Source organism: Pseudophryne corroboree, chromosome 7 (assembly GCF_028390025.1).
Source record: "Pseudophryne corroboree isolate aPseCor3 chromosome 7, aPseCor3.hap2, whole genome shotgun sequence".
NCBI classification, from domain to species: domain Eukaryota; kingdom Metazoa; phylum Chordata; class Amphibia; order Anura; family Myobatrachidae; genus Pseudophryne; species Pseudophryne corroboree.
In genome coordinates this window covers 154007051-154030061 of record NC_086450.1, presented here as the reverse complement: position 1 = coordinate 154030061, position 23011 = coordinate 154007051, and the positions used below count along the sequence as shown (strand labels likewise).

Sequence of the window (23011 nt, the reverse complement as noted above, 5' to 3'; positions counted from 1 at the left end):
TGCTGGTGTTAGACATGCATCGGTATCCGCCTTTATTGCAGTGGGATTTAGACAGTTGATGGATGTACAGTGTCCCCAGTACCAAATCCCGTCTAGATTCCACTTCACTAAGCAAGCGATTCCCTGACTGTACATGGACACTAAGAAAAGTGTCCTTAGTGTCCTCAAAAATGCAGTTGTTCCCACTGTCCACTTAACCACGGACATGTGGACAAGTGGAACAGGGCAAACTAAGGACGACATGACTGTGACAGCCCACTGGATAGATGTATTGCCTTGCGCAGCAACAACAGCAGCGGCACCAGCAGCAGCATCTCCCAAATGTCAACTCATTCCTAGGCAGGCTACGCTGTGTATCACCAGGTTCTGTAAGAGGCACACCGCTGATAACCTCTTACAGAAACTGAGGGACATCATCGCACAATGGCTTACCCCACTTAGACTCTTCTGGGGATTTGTTGTATCTGACAATGCCACCAATGTTGTGCAAGCATTACAATTGGGAGCAAATTCCAGCATGTCCCATGTTTTGCACATACAATTTATTTGGTGGTGCAGAATTTTTTTAAAAACAACAAGGGCGTGCCGGAGATGCTGTTGGTGGTCCGAAAATTGCGGCCACTTTCAACATTCACCGACTGCGTGCCAAAGACTGGAGCACTAGCAAACACTCCTGAACCTGCCCTGCCATCACCTGAAGCAAGAGGTAGTAACAAGGTGGAATTCAACCCTCTATAAGCTTCAGAGGATGGAGGAGCAGCAAAAGGCCATTAAAGCCTTAACATCCACCTATGATATAGGCAAAGGAGGGGGAAAGCACCTGACTCAAGCGCAGTAGAGAATGATTTCCATGTTGTGCAAGGTTCTCCAACCCTTTGTACTTGCCACACGGGAAGTCAGTTTAGACAATGCCAGCTTGAGTCAGGTCAGTCTCCTCATCAGCCTTTTGCAGAAGCAGCTGGAGAAATTGAAGGAGGAGCTAAGACGGAGCAATTCCGCTAAGTAAGTGGGACTTGTGCATGGAGCCCTTCATTCGCCTTGCTAGGATTCAAGGGTGGTCAATCTGTTGAAATCAGATCACTACATTTTGGCCACCATGCTTGTTCCTAGGTTTAAAGCCTACGTTGTAACTCTTTTTTACAGTGGGCACAAGTCTGCAGAGGTGCAAAGACCTGCTGGTGAGAAAATTGTCAGCTCAAGTGGAACGTGACCTGTCAACAGCTCCTCTTTTATGTTCTCCCGCAACTAGGGCTGCAAGGAAAAGAATAAATTTAATTGCCAACCTGCTGGCAGTGATGCAGGGCAGTCAGGAGCAAGTGTTGACATCTGGTCCACACTGAAGAAGCTGCCAACAATTACTGACATGTCTACTGACACTGCATATGATGCTGTCCCCATTGAAAGAATGGTGGAGGATTATATTGGTGACAGCTTCCAAGAAGGCATGTCCGTATGTATACTGGCAGGAAAAAGAGGCAATTTGGAGGCCCCTGCACAAACTGTCTTTATTTTACCTAAGTCGCCCCACCTCAAGGGTATACTCCGAAAGAGTGTTTAGTGCAGCCGGAAACCTGGTCAGCGATCGGCGTAGGAGGTTATTTTCACACAAAAAAAAATGTGGAGAAAATGATGTTCATCAAAATGAATTATAAATTCCTCCAGGAAGACCTTTACCAGCAATTGCCTACAGAAAGTACACAGGGATCTGTGATGGTGTCTTCCAGTGGGGAAGAATTAATACTCTGTAAGTATGCAAACACTGAAAGGGGTGAGGAATCAGAGAATGAGGATCACATCTTGCCTCTGTAGAGCCCGTTTGTTCTAGGTGAGATTACTTGCTTCTTTTTTGGTGGGGGCCCAAACAAACCAATCATTTCTGCCACAGTCACACAGACCCTGTCGCTGAAATGATTTGTTTGTTAAAGTGTGCACGTCCTGTTTATACAACATAAAAATAGGTGGGAGGGCCCAAAGACAATTCCATCTTGCACCTCTTTTTTTTCTTTGCATTATGTACTCTTTGGGGCCTAGTTTTTAAAACTGCCATCCTGTCTACCACTGCAGTGCCACTCCTAGATGGGCCAGGTGTTTGTGCCGCCCACTTGTGTCACTTAGCTTAGTCATTCAGCTACCTCTGTGCAACCTTTTGGCCTAAAAATAATATTGTGAGGTGTGAAGTGTTCAGAATAGACTGGAAATGAGTGGAAAAGAATGTTATTGAGGTTAATAATACTGTAGGATTAAAAAAAAACATACTGTATTCTGTGAGTTTATCTGTTTTTATGTTTTTTTTCTAAAATAGTCCAGATCCAAAACCAAAATACGAAAGGGTGGTTTAGGCAAAACCAATCCAGATCCAAAATATGAACGGAGTTCCAGATCCAAAACCAAAACACAAAACCAGAAAAGTGTCCGATGCACATGTCTAGCTTTAAACATGTACAAAGTCAAAATTGGAGCACAGCTTAACTTTGTGTACAAAAATTAGTCACAGTTACTGCATCGAAAAGAGCTCCTTGGCGTGACTGTGGCAGTAATGTACAGTATGAGGACTCATCTGTACAAGGTCATCCATGTTTAAGTGCACTGAATGTTGACACCTGCCTTATAGCTCACTCTAATTCATTAGGCTTAGTGGAAAAAACAGAATTATACAACAGCATTGATTGAAAAGTAATTTTTGCCACTCCGTATTTATTATGAGTAATGTATAGAGAGATAAGTGCTGTCTGTACAGCTGTGTCAATAAAACAGGTTCAGCATGTTTTTCCTAGCATACAAATGCTGTGAAATAAAAATTCAATTTATGCAGGTTATACTGTCAGATGCATATTTAAGAATCCGAAAAAATGTAGTAAGATGATGATGCTATTTAAATATTTAATGCATTCTCTCCAATGCACACATTGCTAGTGCTGTAGAATATTTAACAGGAGTGAGTGGGATGTCACAGAACAGCAAAATTGTAGCTGTTTCCCTTCACTTTTTAATAAAACCTCTGGTCGGTCACATTTTAATTTTATATTCAATAAATAAATCTGCACTTGGGGTGTATACGTGCTGTACTTCCAATATACAAACAGAGGAAGTCGCACTTCTATTCTGAAATTTTGTATGCAATGGGGTTGTCTATCCCCAAAGAATTTTGGGTGAAGTATTTGCAGTTACTTTTGAATATGCTCCATCCTCCTGCGTGGAATGCTCACAACAGAAGTCGCTCTTCCGGTTGCAGAAATAGAATTAAGATATTTAGTAAGCTGTCCCTAAATGGTTCAACATTTGACAGTGGGTTTAAAGATGAGTTTAATATTGATGAACGAAATATTTGTGGATAAAGTTGATTTATAAGCCTAGCCTGGGTATACTTCAAATATATATCTCAACCCATATGGGTACATGTTAAAATAGGTTGAATAACCCTGTTTTAATGTTGGAGAATGATCTACTGTAAACGTCATATTATTCATAAGAAAATAAATACAGTTATCACCACTCCCCCACAATGAAAATGATGCACTGGTAAAGAACTAATTATCCATTTGAATTTTCTTGCTGATAGACTATGGATGCAAACTGGATGAATGGATGGATGAAGGCAGCACGTCCTCTGAAAATCCTTATACTCAGAAATCCTTAAGCTGGGTACACGCTGGCAGATATATCTGCAGTTGAATCGATCTGCAGATATATGTGTTACAGATGGTGTAATAGTTAGCATTACTGCCTCACAGCACTGAGGTTATGGGTTTGATTCCCACTATGGCCCTAACTGTGCAGAGTTAGTATATTCTTCCTGTACTTGCGTAGGTTTCCTCCGGGTACTCCGATTTCCTCCCACAATCCAGAAATTTACTGGTAGGTCAATTGGCTACCAACAATATTAACCCTAGTGGGAATGTCTGTGCTTGTACATGTGATATGAAATATAGATTGTAAGCTCCACTTGAGTAGGAACTGATGTGAATAGCCAAATATTCTCTGTAAAGTGCTGCGGAATATGGCTGCGCTATATAAATAACTGGTAATACATAAATAATAATATATCTGCCGATGGTGGTTGTTCATACACACAGAAAGATGCACCAATATATCTGCAGATGCAGTCTATCTGTATGTATGTTCACAGACATATTGCTTGTACACACCTGCAGATCATCAAAAGACGTAATGGCTGATCAATTGATTGGCCAGTATAACTGCCAGTGTGTACCCTGCATTATACCCAGGTTTAGGGCAATGCTCTTCTCCCAAGGTACAGTGAATCAGGATAGCTAAACAGACATGTGCTCCTGTACATGAAGGTTTAGTAACAAGTGAAATATATTTTGTGTACAAAGCAGACATAGACAAAGAGGGGCTACAGCTAGACCATCATGATGAATAAAAAAAACATCAGACTGCATCTTTGCTTCCTGCTCAGCACTTTGGTATGAATCACAGTAGTGCACTTCACACAGTGACTTCATAGCTAGCATTCTCTCATACTGGGACTATCACTCTTCCACTCACTCTCTCATCCTAGAAACTCTTCATCTGGGTACCACAACTAGTGGACTTGATGGCGGACCTGACATAGCACCAACTGAGCAGCCGATTAAGGCAAGTACACTTACCAATTGGCCGCTCGCTATTCTAGTCCTTATATCCAGCTGGGCGGGCAGTTGAATTTGCCCACCCAGCTGTGACATCAGCCCTGCCTGTACGCACAGCCAGATGGACCACTTGTATGCACATACAGATGCACTGATATCTCTGCAGATATATCAGGCAGTGACTGTGCTACAGGGCTGACATAATAAGTCTGTGAAAGATGTCGGTTACACTCCCAACACGCTACCGATATATTGTCCATAAACAATAGGAGGGGTTATAGCCTGCATTTGCTCCTAAAACATAGTTTCCTTATCATCTGCAATATGTTTTCTCCATAAAATTGTTGAGACATTTCCTAACCAGTTCCTGTACCACCAGTGAATACTGTAGCACTGTAGCCCTTCTAAGGTATGTTTGGTCCCAGCATGAATGAAATGGCAAAATCGCTGCCTTGCTTTCCTGGAGTGGACATTTATCTCCATCCATTACATTGTGTTACATGCCAGCATGAGGCCAGTTTCACATACTTGAGACGTGACTTAAGGAGTTGATAAATTTCTTCTGACGAGAACAACTTTAATGGTGAAGAGGAAAAAGAAAATTAAATGACAAAGCTTTAAAGACTGAAGTTTCATGCATTAGAGGTGTTCCTGTTAACAGAGTAAGTGCCAAATCTATTATACGTAGAACACAGGTAGTAAAATAAAACACTTTTCAAGCATTCAGAAACGACCCTGCTGACTAAAGTCTGAAATCTCGTTTCTTTGAAAAATGATACAGATTCTCAGTGATTTGATGAGTCAAAGAAGCATGTACCCTACTGACAAGGTTAAGATTCAATTTTTTTCATTCCAACCTATACTTCACTTAAGACTGAATTGTATTCTCTAAGAAACATTTTTTTCTCAAGGTTTAATCTACAGGTTTCTTTAAGTAAAAAATATCATTATATTCCTGATACAAAAGCATCTGGCCCAAGTTGTGTTTCAGTAAATAACACTGCAGTGACACATATGTCTGTTTGTAATTGATTTCAAGTAACAATGATGAACTGAAGGTCACAGACTAGAGGGAGAGTGAGGACCTTGGATTTGCAAATGACAAACTCATGGTTGCCAAATATTTTCTGTTAATGCTTCTTCATTGTTGCATTGCGTTCTGAATTTGTGAGAATTCTTATTACATAGTAATTGAAGTCTGGTACATAAAGAAGAAATGTATATTAAGAAAAGTTATCTGATAAACTATGTAATTATATAACATTTAAATCCATGGGGTTCTGTTGTGCACATATGCCCGGGTAAATACCAGTTATGCCACCACACCTGATTGTTTCAAAAGGTTGTATAGGTTCGGTTCAGATGGTTTTGGTGGCAGATGTTAACAGTATGGGTATATAGGGATGAGGTTTGGAGACATAAACAGTGGTGCTGGGAAAAGTGGTGGAGTGGTTGGCATTGCTGCAGAATTGTCGAGGTTGTGAGTTTGATTCCATCTATGGGGCCCAGATCTGAGAGGTGCGCACATTGCCTGTTAATTTTACATGTGTTATATACATTTTTCACCATTGGAATGTACATAGGGCCCCTTACAAACATAGGGGTCCTATGCCTTGGGGTCTGCAATATATATATGTGTGCTGCTGGACCTTCTCATTGTTATGTGGTATAAAATAAACTGAATGGCATTATAACATTATGTAATATGAACTGGGGCACTGTAATATGACACAATATTAAATAGAGGCACTATAGTGTGGCATAATATGAACAAAGGCACTGTAATGTGGCACAATATTAAATAGAGGCACTATAGTGTGGCATAATATGAACAGAGGCACTGTAATGTGGCACAATATTAAACAGAGGCACTATAGCAGGGCCGAAACTAGGATTTTCGTCACCCGGGGCAAGGCAGTAATTTGGTCCTCTCCCCCCCAAAAAAAAAACAAAACAAAAAAAAACCTATCAGATTAAAATAATTTGATTATCAACTTTTTTTAAAAAGGGGATACTACGGGACAATATTCCCCTATGTGCCTCAAATGTCCTATGTGTCACTTGCCCCACCAGCATGCTCAACTATATGCTCCTCTGTGTGTCCTCTTACATTGCACTATATCATAACACTTCATCTCTGCACTACATTCTCCTATCCACTGCACTACATAACTACACTAAATGTGCCTATGCACTGCATTACATACCATATATGCTACACTACATCACTATGCTACATCCCCCTTATATGCTACACCACATCAGTGCACTACATGCCCCTATATACTGCAATACATTACTACACTACATACCCTATATGGTACACTACATCATTGCATTACACCCCCCTATAAGCTACACCAAATCCTACTATCTGGGAGACAAAGCGGAGGTTGATATTGCTATCTGGGAGCGCAGTGCGCTTCTATAGCTTGTATGGTGCATCGCACGCTAGTCGCAGCATTGCATGGCAAGGAAAAGAGTTTAATACAGAAGCTGATATAGGAGAGACCCAGGTACTGGAGCTCACCTGCACAGCGTCAGAGCCAGCTGCAGGCAGACAGGTGGGTCAGAGACATTGCCCTGAGATCCGTCTGCTGTCTCACTGGAGCAGCACAGCACTGCCGGTAAAAAAATAAAAATAACCCTGCTCCTCTGTAACTCCTTGGCTCCCCCTCAAATCCTGCACCCGGGGCGCATGCCCCCTTAGCCCCCCCCCCCCCCCCTAGTTACGGCCCTGACTATAGTGTGGCATAATATGAACAGAGGCACTGTAATGTGGCACAATATGAACTGAGAACACTGTATGTCTTAATTGGGGCTAATTCAGATGTGGCTGGAGATGCTACCAATGCTGATTCCTTGAAAGCAGCAGCGATAGAGCTGTATGTAAATGGCGTTTATTACAATTAGATGCTTCCTGCTGCAGTAGTAATCCAGCATGCGTCGTAGGATGCAGGCATTCGATCACTCACACACCATTTATTATTATTTAAATATTTTAAAGTGGACACTACAGTACTATTACAGTATTTTATGTGGGCAATACTTTATCATTAGAAGACACTAATAGATTATTATTAATAATAATATTATAAGGGCAAAAAATAAGGTGAATTTATTATTACCCTTGTACCCACAGTTCATGCCCTCCAAACTTCCCTGCTGAATACTGTAGTTCCAGTTAACAAGAGAAGCAGAGAAGTCATGTTGCAACCATGACTATTATAGAAAAAAATTGTTTTGGTGTGTGTCAATTTTTGGACTAGGTGGATATTACATTTAGCATTTTGTATTTGTGACATGAATATGATTGGAAAGGGGATTTGAGGTGTTTGAAATGATTGAATTTCTGTATTTTTTCTGGTTACTCTAACTATTTTTTATTTACAAGTGGAAGGCAATTATATTTCTTCCCACATATCCTCCTTGAGTGTTTCTCCAATGCCAACATGTAAGCATTGAGGTTACACCATTTTGGTGCAAGAACTTTGTTATAATTACAAGGGAAATTAAAGCTTTTTTGGGCCTACCCTAATGGAATCATACTGTCTCCTCTCTTCCCCAAGATAATGACATTGACATATGACTCTCCCAGTGCCAAAAATAAATGTCTCCCATATTTGCTGTGGATTTAAGGGGTCATTCCGAGTTGATCACTCGCTGCCGATTTTTGCAGTGCAGTGATCAGGTGAAAAAACGGCATTAATGCGCATGCGTATGCCCCGCAATGCGTGCGCACGGGACGTACGGGTACAAAGCTCTTTGTGGTTGTGCACAGGTTCTAGCGAAGTTTTCCTTCGCACTGATGGCCGCAAGAAGATTTGACAGGAAGGGTGCGTTTCTGGGTGTCAACTAACCGTTTTCAGGGAGTGTTTGTAAAAACGCAGGCGTGTCTGAAAAAATGCAGGCATGGCTGGGCATTCGCTGGGCACGTGTATGACGTCAAATCCGGACAAGAATAGGCTGAAGTAATCGCAAGCACTGGGTAGGTTCAGAACTACACAAGCTGTTTTTGCAGAGCTCGGCTGCACAAGCATTCGCACTTCTGCTAAGCTAAAATACACTCCCCAGTAGGCGGCGACATAGCGTTTGCACGGCTGCTAAAAATTGCTAGCGAGTGAACAACTCGGAATAACCCCCTTAGGACTGAAAATATTTCAATGTGTGTTAATCACCTGTGAAATGTAAATGAGGACACAAATGATTCAGGGTGACATCTGTAACGAAATCGGAAAAAACTGACAAGTCCTAAGTCAATAGGTCATTCACATTTATGGATATACCTTAGACCAAGCCTTTTCTATTTTTGATGTGTAGCCATTGGATGTGCATTTTGATATATATTTGTTATATTGTGTCATAAACAAGGACATTAATGAATGATTTTATATAAGTATCAGAGTTTGACTATTCTCACTGGAACTGCTCATTGTGATGTGGTACAGTATAAGATGAACTTGGAGGGCATAATAATGTGACATAATATGAACTGGGGGCAATGCAATGTGGCATAATATGAACTGGGGACACTATATGTCATAATGTGTATAGGGAGTCCTGTGCTGCATAATGTGTGTACTGGCAGCACTACACAGTGACATAATGTCAAGTAGGACACTACTATAGGGCATAACTAGAGATGTGTGTAGAGCCTCATCTTTTTGGTATTGCTAAAATCACCCTCCATGTTTTGTTTTTGTTTTATGGTTTTGGCAAAACCACCCTCAAGTGTTTTGATTCAGATTTGGTTTTGTATTTCTTAAAAATTGATGAAAATAGCTACAATCATGTAATTTTGGCCTATTTTTTATCCTACAGTATTATTAACATCAACAACATTAATTTACAGTCATTTCCAATCAATTTTGACCACACTCTCCTGTGCAAATGTCACCTGAAATCACGAGGGAGGGACTTACAAGAAACCCAAAACCCAAGATTCTGATTTTAAATCCAAATTCCGTATTGAGTGAAGCTCAGAAAAGGGACTCGTTTCGCCTCCTTTGTTTCAGACTTTGAAGGGATTTATAAATCTAATTGTTTGTATCCCAAATACAGAGCAGAGCTTTTTGTGCTTTTTCTTCCCTCATTTATATCCTTTCCTCGCTTACACCATCACCTCTTCCCCTGTGCCTAACCCTTGGGTTCTGCTGTCCAGCTGCTTTATAGGGTATTAGGGGGCTAATTCAGGTTGGATAGGAAATTCTGCTAATCAGCAGAATTTGCTATCCTTTGAATCGCATGCTAGGGGCCGCCCATCGCTGGGCAAGGCCGCACAGCATGCTGACCGGAGCCTCCCCAAGTTGAACAAGTCAAAATTGCGAAGCGTTCCCAATTTCTGCTTGTTAGCAGAATCTGTGGGAGCCTCCTCGCTGCCAGTTTCCTGATCACAGCGGCTGTGTGTGATGTTACGCAGCCGCCGTGATCACACCCACGACATGCCCCTGTTCATCCGCCTCCGCCCCCCGTTCACGATGCACCACCCCCGCAACGCTTTGTCTCCTCCCTGGAAATGGAGCATTGATACCCTCCACCACCACCTCATGACCGCCTCTGCCTGATTGACAGGCAGAGGCGATCGCATTTTCTGTGGACCCCCCCCTGCAGAAAATGCGGGCACATGTGCATGACGGTCGCTGCGCATGTGCCCTCATCTTTTCAGCAAAAATTCCGGTTGGATCGCACACTGTTATCCAACCTGAATTAGGCCCTATGACTGCTAATGCAACAGTGTTTATAAACCATGTCTATGGGGGTCATTCCGAGTTGATCGCTTGCTAGCAGTTTTTAGCAGCCGTGCAAACGCTATGCCGCCGCCCACTGGGGAGTGTATTTTAGCTTAGCAAAAGTACGAACGCATGTGCAGCCGAGCTCTGCAAAACGAGTTTGTGCAGTTTCTGAACCTATTCAGCGCTTGCGATCATTTCAGCCTATTCGTGGCCGGATTTGACGTCATACACCCGCGCAGCAACGCCTGTGTTTTTTCAGACACGCCTGCGTTTTTGCAAACACTCCCTGAAAATGGTCAGTTGACACCCAGAAACGCCCCCTTCCTGTCAATTATCTTGCGGCCGTCAGTGCGAAGGAAAACTTCGCTAGAACCTGTGCACAACCACAAAGAGCTTTGTACCCGTACGTTGCGCGTGCGCATTGCGGGGCATACGCATGCGCATAAATGTCATTTTTTCACCTGATTACTGCGCTGCGAAAATCAGCAGCGAGCGATCAACTCGGAATGACCCCCAATGTCCTGTAATGTTCTGTACTGTAAATCACACTTCTGCTTGTTTTGTTCATACTGCTCCTGTTTATTACTTTGTAAGGCACTGCGGACCACTTGATGCATCATTTAAATAAAGGATAATAACTAATAAGTGTTGTATTCATTCTGTAGGCTGTTTGGAACTAAAATGGTGACTTCTCATTGAGAATGAAAATAAGCAAAGTTGTCTAGGAGTTATTAGGCATCATACAATAATTCTGATAGATGCCAGTAAACGTTATAGAATAGTATGGGTAAGACAATATAATTGTCTAAAGGAGACCTGTGAATGTCATTTTGTGGCTTGTCTGCAGAAATTAAAATGAAGTATTTAATAGAACAGGTTTAGAAAACTTTTCTCCTAAAGTTTCCCAAAAAAGACCTATACTACACATAGTGAACTCTGCCTGTTACAAAATGTTAACGGGGAAACGATGAATCTGATTTGCGGCCATGGTTTATTTTCTTCATATATTTTCAGCTCCTGTTACTACCTGTGATGAAAATGCTTTTATGTGCAACAACAAAGTGTGCATCCCTAAGCAGTTTCTGTGCGACCACGATGACGATTGTGGAGATGGCTCAGATGAATCCTTGGAATGTGGTGAGTAAAATTGAAAAAAAAAACAACCCCAATGAAAAACTAAATAAAACAAAATGTGTGCGGTAATATGTAAGTAATCAGGTACTTCAACACATGTTGAAAGTTAAATGCCTATCTTATACAATAAATTTGGCAATGCACAGCTCATTCGCATGAAGTCATGAGTAAGGCAGATTTATATATATATATATATATATATAGTGTCGGACTGGGGCATGAAGGGCCCACCGGGGAACTGCAATGGTAGGGGCCCATATTTAAGGATGTGGCCAGTCTCCAGAGGGGGTGTGGCCAGCTGCCACAGAGGCTTGGCTAATCATTCATAGTTAACACTGCTAGTGCATGCTTTATAACGTACCAGATTAATAACAGTAATGCAGAAAATACATTATAGTCCTGTGCACTATAAGGCAACATATGCACAATGTATAATTCAAGTGCACAATCTGGAACCTGATCCCTAGAAGAGAAGGTGGAGTATTCATCAAGTTCTTGTTTCTATATGAACAGAGCAGCTGGAGTTAGTATAAGAACCTTATTTGAAGGTAGTACTGACTAATAACCAGGGCCATCCTAACAGTATAGTAGGCCCTAGGCAAAGTAATGCACTGGGTCCACTACACACCCATTCACAGGAACCAATTTTTTTTTTAAAAATCATAACATATCCTTCCTGCAGTCCTGTGCCATCTCTCCATGTTCTTCTATACAGTGAATGGCTGTCTGCACTCTGATTGGTGGATAGCACCAGCCATCCAACAATCAGCATGCTGACAGTCAGTCACTATCTGACTACAGGCTGGGAGGCAGGAAGAAAGTGTTGCCTTGCCACTCTGATTGTGTGACCACCCCCCACCCATGCTTGAACGCCCCTAGACCTGCAGGGCTCTGGGCAGTTGCCCAGTCTGCTTATATGTTAAAATGGTCCTGCTAATAACACCTTTGGTGTATCTTTGCAATCATTTTCTCTACATTATAAGTTGGATTTTGATTAATGGGGTTGACATCAGTTTCAGGAAACATAGCTACAGGGGTTCAACCAAAACATTTAATTTTAGGAAAGCTAATTTCAGTATGCTGATATGTGCACTTAACGACATTGAGTGGGAAGTTTTGTTTCATAACAAGAACACTTTGGAAATGTGGGATGCTTTAAAAGGGTTGCTGGATAGCAATTTTCATAAATTTATTCCCATGGGCAGTAAATGCAGGAGTACTAAACTCAAACCGATGTGGCTTAACAAGAAGGTTAAGGCAGAAATGGATAAAAAAAGCAGGCTTTCAAAGCATATAAATCTAATGGAAAGGAGGAGTCTTTCAAGTATTACAAGGAATGTAATTAAAAAATGCAAAAAAGCAATAAGAGCAGCTAAAATGGAAAATAAAAAGCAAATCACTAAAGAGAGTAAAACCAATCCTAAAAAGTTTTTCAAATACATAAACGGTAATAGGTTAAAAAAGGAGAATATAGGTCCATTAAAAGATGAATTTGGATTATTGATAAATGATGACGAAATAAAAGTGTAAATACTAAACAATTTTTTTTCATCAGTGTTCACCAGAGAAGAACTGATGGGAGTAGAGCATAACAATTGTGACAGTAATGATTCATGGTTAGATACTTGTTTAAGTGAAGAAGTAGTCCAGGAGAGACTAAGCAAAATTAAGATTAATAAATCACCTAGTCTTGATGGACTTCACTCAAGGGTTCTTATGGAGCTTAGTTCCCAACTAGCACTACCCCTATACATGACTTTTAATAGTTCAATTAGATCAGGCATGGTACCGAAGGATTGGCGTATAGCTGAGGTAGTGCCATTATTTAAAAAGGGATCCAAAAATCATCCGGGTAACTACAGACCGGTTAGTTTAATGTCTATATTGGGGAAAATATTGGAAGGATATCTAGGGGACAGCATACAGGAGTATCTACAGACCGCTATGTTTATTAGCCAGAACCAGCATGGGTTTGTGAGGGACAGATCATGTCAAACTAACTTCATTAGCTTCTACGAGGAAGTGAGCAATAATCTTGATCAGAGAAAAGCAGTGGATGTGGTCTACATAGATTTTGCAAAAGCCTTCGATACAGTGCCTCACAGGAGACTGATCATCAAAATAAAGGAGCTTGGCCTAGGAAAAACTATTTGCACATGAATAAGTAACTGGGTAGCAGGGTACAGCGAGTAGTGGTCAATGGGAAGTCCTCAACCTGGTCTCCAGTAGTCAGCAGAATACCACAAGGGTCCGTACTCAGGCCCCTTCTGTTCAACATATTTATCAATGACCTAGAAATAGGCCGGGAAAGCACAGTGTCAATCTTTGCAGATGATACTAAACTATGCAAGGTAATTAATTCGGAATTAGATGTGGAGTCCTTGCAGAATAATTTACAGTATCTACACTTGAATTCTGGGCGTCTAAATGGAAAATGAGGTTCAATACAGACAAATGCAAGGTTATGCATTTCTGGACTAAAAACAAACTTGCAGCCTACATATTAAATGGGGAACATCTAGGGGTAACAGTATTGGAAAAAGATTTAGGGGTACTCATTGATAATAGGCTTAATAACCATACACAATGTCAAAGTACAGTAAAGAAGGCAAATAAGGTGCTACCGTGCATAAAACAGGGAATTGAGACAAGGGACTCCGATGTAATCCTGCCGCCGTATAATTCATCGGTACGTCTGCACCTGGAATATTGTGTTCAGTTTTGTGCACCACTGTATAAAAAAGTTATCGGTGAACTCGAAAAGGTTCAAAGGCGAGCTACTAAATTGATTAAAAGCCTAGAAGGACTGGATTACGAGGAAAGGCTTACTAGGTTGAATATGTATACACTAGAAAAGAGGCGCCTAAGAGGAGATATTATTAATATCTTCAAATATGTAAAGAGACATCACAAAGAGTTATCAGAGGAATTATTTGTTAAAAGAACACAGTTTAGGACACGTGGGCACTTGCTGCGGCTGGAGGAGAGAAAGTTCCGAACGCAACGGAGGAAAGGGTTCTTCACTGTTAGGGCAATAAGGATATGGAATTCCCTGCCAGGGAAGGTGGTAATGGCGGACTCTGTAAATAGATTTAAAAAGGATTGGATACATTTCTGAATGAAAATGATATCCAAGTTTATAATATTTAAAATATTAACGTGGTTGGGGGCGTGGCTTGTGGCCTGACTGGACAGATGTGTCCCAGGGGAGCTCCTGCTGGATTGAGCCCTTATAATCCCATATCTACTGCCCTAACCCTATTTATATCTCCTCTGTGGCTCCCTATAGCGGCCCGTGCTGCTTTGGGATCGCTGGGGGTGAGCTGCGGAGCCGGAGCACAGGCCTGTCCTGTGCTTGCAGGTTGAGGCCTTCCCCCCGTGGTGAAGCCGGGGCCTCAATTTGGAAACCTCCCGCCGGAGTTCAGCCGAAACCCAGGCGCTGCGCGCCGCTCCACGGCCTTCCCCACTGCTCTCCTCCTACCTGGGGGACCCTGCCGAGTAGACGCGGTGGTGAGACGAGCCCCTGGACCTGTGGGACTGGAGCTGAACCAAGCAGAGGTGATATGGTGGCGGTGGCCATATTGGGAGTGGCGGTAAGAGGAGCGCGGGTGTTGCGCTCGTACGAGCGTCCCGCTTGTTGCACATACTCACCGAGGGGGTCTCACTGCAGAAGATGGGGGTGACGACTGGCCCCTGACCCCGCGGATAGCTGACAGTGGTGGCCTGTAGGGGGACACAATGGAACCTGTTGACTGCGGCCATCTTGGAGGTGGCAGAGCAGGCTTCTCTGCATTGTGCTGCTCCTGTTGTGCTCGTTGGGGAGAAAGATCAGTATCTAAGCAGGGAATTAAATCAGATCTTCAGCTTTATACCTTAAAGCTAGCTCCACTACGGCCCTGCCGTCTCCTGATTGCGTGGTCTCCATAATGTGAGTGCTTTCGTTTTGTTTCCACCGCCACTCATGTTTGCCTAATCGACATGTTATAGCCCTACAGCACAGGTTCTCAAACTCGGTCCTCAGGACCCCACATGGTGCATGTTTTGCAGGTCTCCTCACAGAATCACAAGTGACATAATTAGCTCCACCTGCAGACCTTTTAAAATGTGTCAGTGAGTAATTAATACACCTGTGCACTAGCTGTGTTACCTGCAAAACATGCACTGTGTGGGGTCCTGAGGACCGAGTTTGAGAACCACTGCCCTACAGTGACTGAGTATACCTGTTTCACATTTTTCCTTTGACCTGACCAGGCTGTACTTAGATGCCTGTTCGCTGCTAACTGCCTTCTTCTTCACTGCCGAGCGATGCCTCCCAAAAAGAACAAAGACCCAGCACCTTCCAAAATGTCCTTTCCTCCTCCGAAGCCTCTCCAAATCTCCCCTCTACAAAGCGTCCTCCCTCCACCCGCCGTGCCAGACCCTGTGATGTCGACTGGTCTCTCTTCCATGCTCTCGGTCTCTGGAGTTGATTACGATTCTGACGCACCTTTGACTGTGAAATCTCTTTGCCAGATTCTCTCCGCCTTTTAATTGGAACTCTCTAAAGACCTGACCTCTGCCGTCCGCGAGGTCAAGACCGAGCTAGTGGCAATCGGGGATAGGACCGACCACTTGGAACGTAAGGTGGAAGAACTGGTCGCTTCCCATAATGAATTGATCACCTCCCATGATCGTCAACAACAGGATCTGAACCAGTTCCACTCTAAACTCGCGGATATGGAGGACAAATCTCGCCGGAACAACATCAAGATCAGGGGTATTCCTGATTCTGTCACCAATTCTGAACTTGAACCCTATGCCATTGCCCTCTTCAGGAAGCTCCTCCCCGCTGCAGATGCCGCAGAGCTCCTCATCGACCGCATTCAATGCCTCCCTCGGCCCCGCACCATCTCTTCAGACCTCCCTAAAGATACCCTCCTCCGTGTGAATTTCTTTACAGTTAAAGAACGTATCATGAGAGCTGTCAGAGAATCTGGACATTCGGATATCCTAGGGGGCCTTCAAATATTCCAGGATTTCTCTGCTGCTACCATTGTGAAGAGACGTGCCCTTTCCCCTATTACTCTTGCGCTTAGGTCCCACGATATCCGTTACCGCTGGGGATTCCCGGTCAAATTGATAGTCTCCTATGAGGACTCCACCTACATCATCTCCTCCCTCGATGCAGGAGTCAAGTTGCTCTCAGACTGGAACATAACTGTTCAAAAGGCATCTGCAACGTCTCGTCCGTCTTCTCGTTGACAGTAATGGTCGACCATCTGAGTTATGTGGTCGCAACATTGGATCCCTCCACATTTCTTCCTTGTTCTGTGAAACTGTAGACCTCTTCCCCTCCGCCGTGAGGGGACGACATTAGTAATTATAGCATCTCTTCCTCTTCTTGATATTTCTTTAGGTCTATGTGTTACAGGTTGCTCTTTCACTTGTTACAATGTATCTGTTATTCTATATGGGTTATTTGCTGTTATTTAAGTTTCCTTTGGCCCATGGGGGAATGGCACCTCTCTGGAGTTATTCCTAGTTGTTTATATGTGCTGTCCCCCTATTGCGCCGTAGGAATACTTTAACATGTTTTTACTCTCTCCTTAAGCTGTTGTACCTGAGTGGCGGTGCACGCTTCGACTGCCCGCCCCCACCTTTTTTCTATACTACTGCAAGTTATCCTCTTCCCCTGCAGTAGTCATGCAGGTCCAATATACCGGACCCTTTTTTTTTTGCTTTCCCCCCTACTCCCTTGTTTAAAATATCCTCCCTGAATCCCCACATGTTTCCCCCCCCCTCCGAGCTCCCGATCCATGACCTGTCTCCACGTCCCGTGGTACTTTGATCCCCGGTCCAACTGTATTTATGATGCCCAGTATAGATATTTGCCTCTCACCCTTGCCTTACATTTTTAATGGTTAACCTCCTCTCTCTCAATGTTAAGGGTCAAAACTATCCTAACAAATGCAGACTAGCCCTTTCTTTTTTTCACCAACAAAGGGCGGGTGTAGCTGCGCTGCAAGAAACACATTTCTCCTCTGCCCCCCCCTCCCCGGTTTAAGAATAACAATTTCCCTGTGGCATACTATGCAAATGGCCCGTTTAAGCATAACGGGGTGGCTATCCTCTTTAGTAAACATGTCACTTTTACCCTCCATTCCCAAATCTCTGACAAGAGCGGCCGCTACCTAATCCTTATGGGTCTCCTGGATGACAAACCCACTACACTAGTTTCCCTTTACGCCCCTAACTCTAACCAAATACCATTTCTATGTAAATTGTTTTTCTTAATTCTCAAATCACTTAAGGGTTCCCTGGTTGTTCTTGGTGATTACAATTTAGTTTTGGACCCAAAACTCGATAAATCTGTCCCTCTCTCCCGTCCCATCCCCTCAGCTAAATCCAGCCCCTCCTTAGCCTTCCGCAATCTACTCTCGGAGTTTGACCTATTTGATATCTGGAGGATTAATAATCCTTCAGGGTGGGATTACACCTTCCACTCCTCAGTACACAATTCCTATTCCAGAATTGATTTAAATTTATGTGATAAATGGTCTCTCCAGAGAACTAGGGACATTGTTATTTTACCAATCACTTGGTCAGACCATGCCCCCGTTCTTTGGAAATGGAACCTTTCTGTCCCCCAGAACCCTCCCAGGCAGTGGCATCTCTTTCCCTATCTTTTACACAACCCTCTCTCCAAAAACGATAATTCTTGATTCTATAAACTCTTATCTTGCCACCAACTCCCCCCAAGACACCTCCGTCATCAACCACTGGTGCGCCTTTAAAGCTGTTATCCGTGGTGCAGCTATCCAAGCTGGTGCCAACCTCAAGAAAAAAGCCCTCCAACTGCAGTCAAAATTGGAAGCCGAATTAGTGGATTTTGAATCGCGCAATAAGACCACTCCCTCTAGATCTCTCAAGAAAGAACTCTCCAAGGGTCGTAGCCAACTCCAAAAATTGCTTCTTGCTCGTACGCAAGTGGCTTTAAACAGATTGAGACAACAGTTCTATCTGCTAGGCAACAAATCTGGTAGAATGTTGGCCCGTAAGCTCCGTGCTCAGCAAGCTAGGAATAAGATCAAATGTATTTACTCCCCCTCTAAACGGAAGGTCCTTAACCCTAGAGAAATCACTTTGCACAATACTACGCTAAACTCTACAATTTACTGACTGATCCTTCCACCCCCCAGCCCACCCCTCTCTCTATCTCTTCTTTTTTGGACAACCTCTCTTTCTCCACACTTAGCCAAGAGCAACTGTCCGCTCTTAATGCCCCATGGACCTCTGCTGAGATTTCCGCAGCCATTAAGTCCTCTCCCCGCAACAAGGCCCCAGGCCCGGACGGGTTTGTTTCTGATTTCTATGCCTCGTTCCTTGATGTTCTTTCTCCCCACTTGACTGTCCTCTTTAACAATTTCTCTGACCATGGAATTCTACCGACAGAACTTCTAGAAGCACGAATAGTTACTATACCCAAACCCGACAAAGACCCTGCTTATGTACACAACTACCGTCCCATTGCCTTTCTTAACACTGACATCAAACTTTACGCCAAATTGATTGCGGCACGAGTGAATCGTTTTCTCCTATTGCTGGTACACCCGGATCAGACTGGTTTTGTCCCGGGCCATCAGGCGTCGGACAATACGCGCAGAGTTTTTAACTTGATTGATTCCCTCTCTACAGATCAGGGCCTTCTCCTGCTATACTTGGACACTGAAAAGGCCTTCGATAGACTAAACTGGTCCTATATGCGTTAAGTCCTTCTCCGATTTGGCTTTAGGGACCGTATCCTAACCTCTATCTTAGCACTATATAGCTCTCCTTCTGCCCGGGTATACAGCAATGGTTTTCTATCCGACTCCTTCCCTATCACAAATGGCACCAGACAGGGCTGCCCCCTTTCCCCCCTGCTATTCGTTCTGTCAATTGAACCCCTGGCTATTACTATTCGTGACAATCCCCACTTTCCGGCTCTACAATTTGGCTCCTCCCGCCATAAATTAAGCCTGTTTGCGGACGATGTTCTTCTCTTTATTTCTGACCCCTCCGCTACTCTTCCTATTTTGACCTCTAATTTGGATTCCTTTAGCTTAGCCTCTTATTATAAACTCAACATCACAAAGACTGACGCCCTACCCATTAACCTCTCCCACACCCTTTCAACCCTCCAATCCTCCTTCCCCTATAACTGGCAGAATAATTCGATAAAATACTAAGGTGTTCAAATCCCCATTCATACTCCCGATGTTTTCACCTATAATCTTTCCCCTCTGTTAGTCACATTAGATGCTCTATCAAAATCCTGGGCGGCATATGAAGTCTCCTGGCTAGGACATATGGCTGCATTCAAAATGTCCCTCCTGCCCAAACGGATGTACCTATTCCGCACGATTCCATATACTTTCCCAAAAAAGGCCCTCCAAACTTGTTCTGCAATTCTGATCAAATATGTATGGTCCTCTAAACCACCTTTACTGGCTCACTCCAAAATGATATTGCCGAGAGCTTTAGGAGGTCTCTCTTTACCCAGCATCTCTCTATACCAGGAGGCTTCCCTATTAGCTCCCCTTAAATATTATTTTACCACTGACTCATAGGTATCTTGGGTGGGACTGGAACAAACCCGAGCCCGCTCAGTCCCCCTTGCGGATCTTTTTCGCACTCCCAAGATGCTCCGACCTGTCCTTCCGCATAATCTTCCTTCCACGCAAGCCTCGTTTAAATCCTGGGACAAGCTATCCGCCGCCCTGTTGGCACCCACTTGCTATATCGCCCAGATCTCCATTACCACTATCTCAGTGATAATTCCCCATCTAAATCTCTCCAAATGGAGACAGCTGGGCATAATGTGTTTGGGGGACATATTGGATGGACTCTTCCTGTTGTCCTTCCCAGCTCTCCAACAGAAGTTCTCCCTCCCTGCTCCAGAACTTTTCCACTACTTTCAGGTTGCGCACTGGTGGAAATCGATCCCTACCAATTTACTAACCCTAGACTCCACCTCACAAGTCCTTTTCTCTCGACTTTCCTTGAGCAAAACCAGGGGCGATATCTCATTCTGGTACAAGCTACTGATCACTCCAACCTCCCTCTCCAAATCTAGTGCTCAGTTAAAATGGGAATTAGATTTGGGTAGAATGCTATCACCTCAGGAATGGCGAACGGTTTTCTAACCTCCCACTCCATGTCCCAGTGTCTGAGCCACACTGAAATGCATGTTAAACTAGTCCACAGAATGTATCTGACCCCAGATCACCTACACAGATTTTGGCCTACCTGCAGTAATAAATGCTGGAGACTCTGTGGATCAATAGGACACATTTACCACATATTTTGGTCCTGCCCGGTGATTATACAGTACTGGTCCGAGGTGTTTGATTTGATCAATAAAGTACTCCATACGCAAATTACCCCTGACCCGATTGTAGAATTACTCCACATTTCCCCCCCCCTCGTCCCCCCCCTAGCAGATATGTCTTAGGACACATATTGATAGCCGCTCGTGCCACTCTTGCTCAGCTATGGAAGCAATCTGCTGCTCCTGCTCTGCTAAACGTTATCCACAAAACGCACCACCACTACCTCATGGAAACTGAATACGTCCCCATTTCCACTACTGATACCTCCCCCATGACCCGCTGGTGCTTATGGCATATGTTTGTCACTAGTGGCCTAGGTTCCCAATAGTTTCACAGCCCATCTAACAATGTTTCAGCTTGCTCTAGTCTAATTGAACACCCCACTAGTGAGTGATGAATGGGTGGGTCGTTCCTTGGTGTATCTTCCTCGATTTCAGTACAGTATGGTTTTTCTTCTCTTATTCTTAGTGGTTGTAGAGTTTTATTTATATTTATGTCTTCTATCTCTTCCTATCCCTCAACACTTACCCCTCTGATTATGTTGTTCCACGTGATGTGCCTCTTGAAAACATTATGTCTGATTCTCCTCGTAGCCTTTGCACCTACGTTCTTTTTTCATATTTAACATTTTCTGTCTGCATGCCACGTGAAGCGGTCCTTTCTCCTATTTTGTCCATCGTATTTCTTTCTTCTTTTCATTCTTCTCGTTTCTCTTTTGTCTGCCATATCTGACCTCAAAGTGCCTGTACCATTGTATTACTGGATGCTCCCCCCCTTGTTTCTCCCCTCCTTCCCCCACTAGATCGTGTTACTGTGTTATATTGTACGCCCCCCCTTTTTTTTTCATTTTGTACCCCATAAAATTGCTTTTTTATCAATAAAAACTATTGATGTAAAAAAAAAAATATTAATGTGGTTAATCCAGGGGTAATATGAGTAATAGTTGTTAACTAGTCATAAAAAATTACTTCAGCGGGTATGTTAGAATCATCCCAACTTAATATGGTTTGAACACGATGGGCAATTTGCCTCTATTCAACCTCAATTACTATGTATGTTACTATGTTACTATGATTCAGATTGAACACTATAGCAATTTTTTTAGCAGTTGGCCGATGTTTAAAGAAAGTAACTATAATAATATTCCACTAACCCAATAAGAATGCTAAGGATGAAAGATGAACAACATTTTCAGAACTGCTCTGTGACATAAACTCCAATCCGAATTTGGCTTTAAAATCTCCTTCACTGCAAGTTGACTTTATGGGCCTGGTGCTGAGTGGCCAGAAATCAGGTGAATGTGCTCTGACATTGCATACAGTATGTTTGCCATGTGCAGAGGTGTTCACATGCCTCCTATCCATACATTTAGTTTGACCCTCATCATCATCTTTAGTGCACAGTAGCATCAGCAAACACTGTACTTGGTGCACATGATGCACCTGCAAATGGGTGTATCCACTTACATCCAAGTTCTTGATATGCCTTCGCTGAACTTTGCCTACGTGAGAACACTCCACTGCAATCCAGCTATGCCTCTTCATTCGGAAATGCGTACAATGTGTGTTCATGCAGACACACAGGTACGGAGCATGCAAATTGCGAATACACACAAGATATACTCCACCAACAGTTCAACTCATCCTCAGTCTTATACTGTATGTTCATAGTACTTCCCCAAACTTCACCGCAGGGCAACATGATCATTTTTAACCATTGTCATCCCAGCTCTTTTAATAAAATATTTATTCACTGAAATTCACTATACAGATGTAGCCACGCTCATCCAGCCTGTGGCATGGCCACACGGGCCACGCCAAGGCATGGGTGCCGCGAATGTGGCAAACTGCAGGCTAGATAAGTGTGGCTACATCTGTATACTGTATCACAGTGATAAAAATAATTTATCATAACAGCATCTGCAACAGAGAAGACATATAGGTTTACAGTTCACTATCACTTTACTGCTCGATCGGTAACTGTGCATGCCCAGCAGCCATAACTGTGTGCGGAGGAACAAGGAAACTGCCAGGGAGAATCAGAAGATTCAGTGCTCCCCCTATAGGGTGAGAATGGCTATCTGTCAGGACAATTTATAGAAATGTAAGCTTTTTGGAGCTTGATAAATTGACCCGTAAAAAACAGCCCCCATTATTCTTGATACGCAGCTATAGTTTGCCTAATTCACAAGATTTCTCTGCTA

At 43.2% G+C, this 23011-nt stretch overlaps 1 protein-coding gene across 1 annotated transcript in view; it reads left to right on the top strand.

Moving 5' to 3' along the window:
- Positions 1 to 23011, top strand: part of LRP1B (LDL receptor related protein 1B) — a 1835733-nt gene that overhangs the window by 1525539 nt on the left and 287183 nt on the right. Inside the window, exon 53 of the mRNA XM_063932605.1 lies at positions 11339 to 11461. Coding sequence (XP_063788675.1) covers positions 11339 to 11461 — 123 coding nt within the window. The remainder of the gene's footprint in view (positions 1 to 11338; positions 11462 to 23011) is intronic.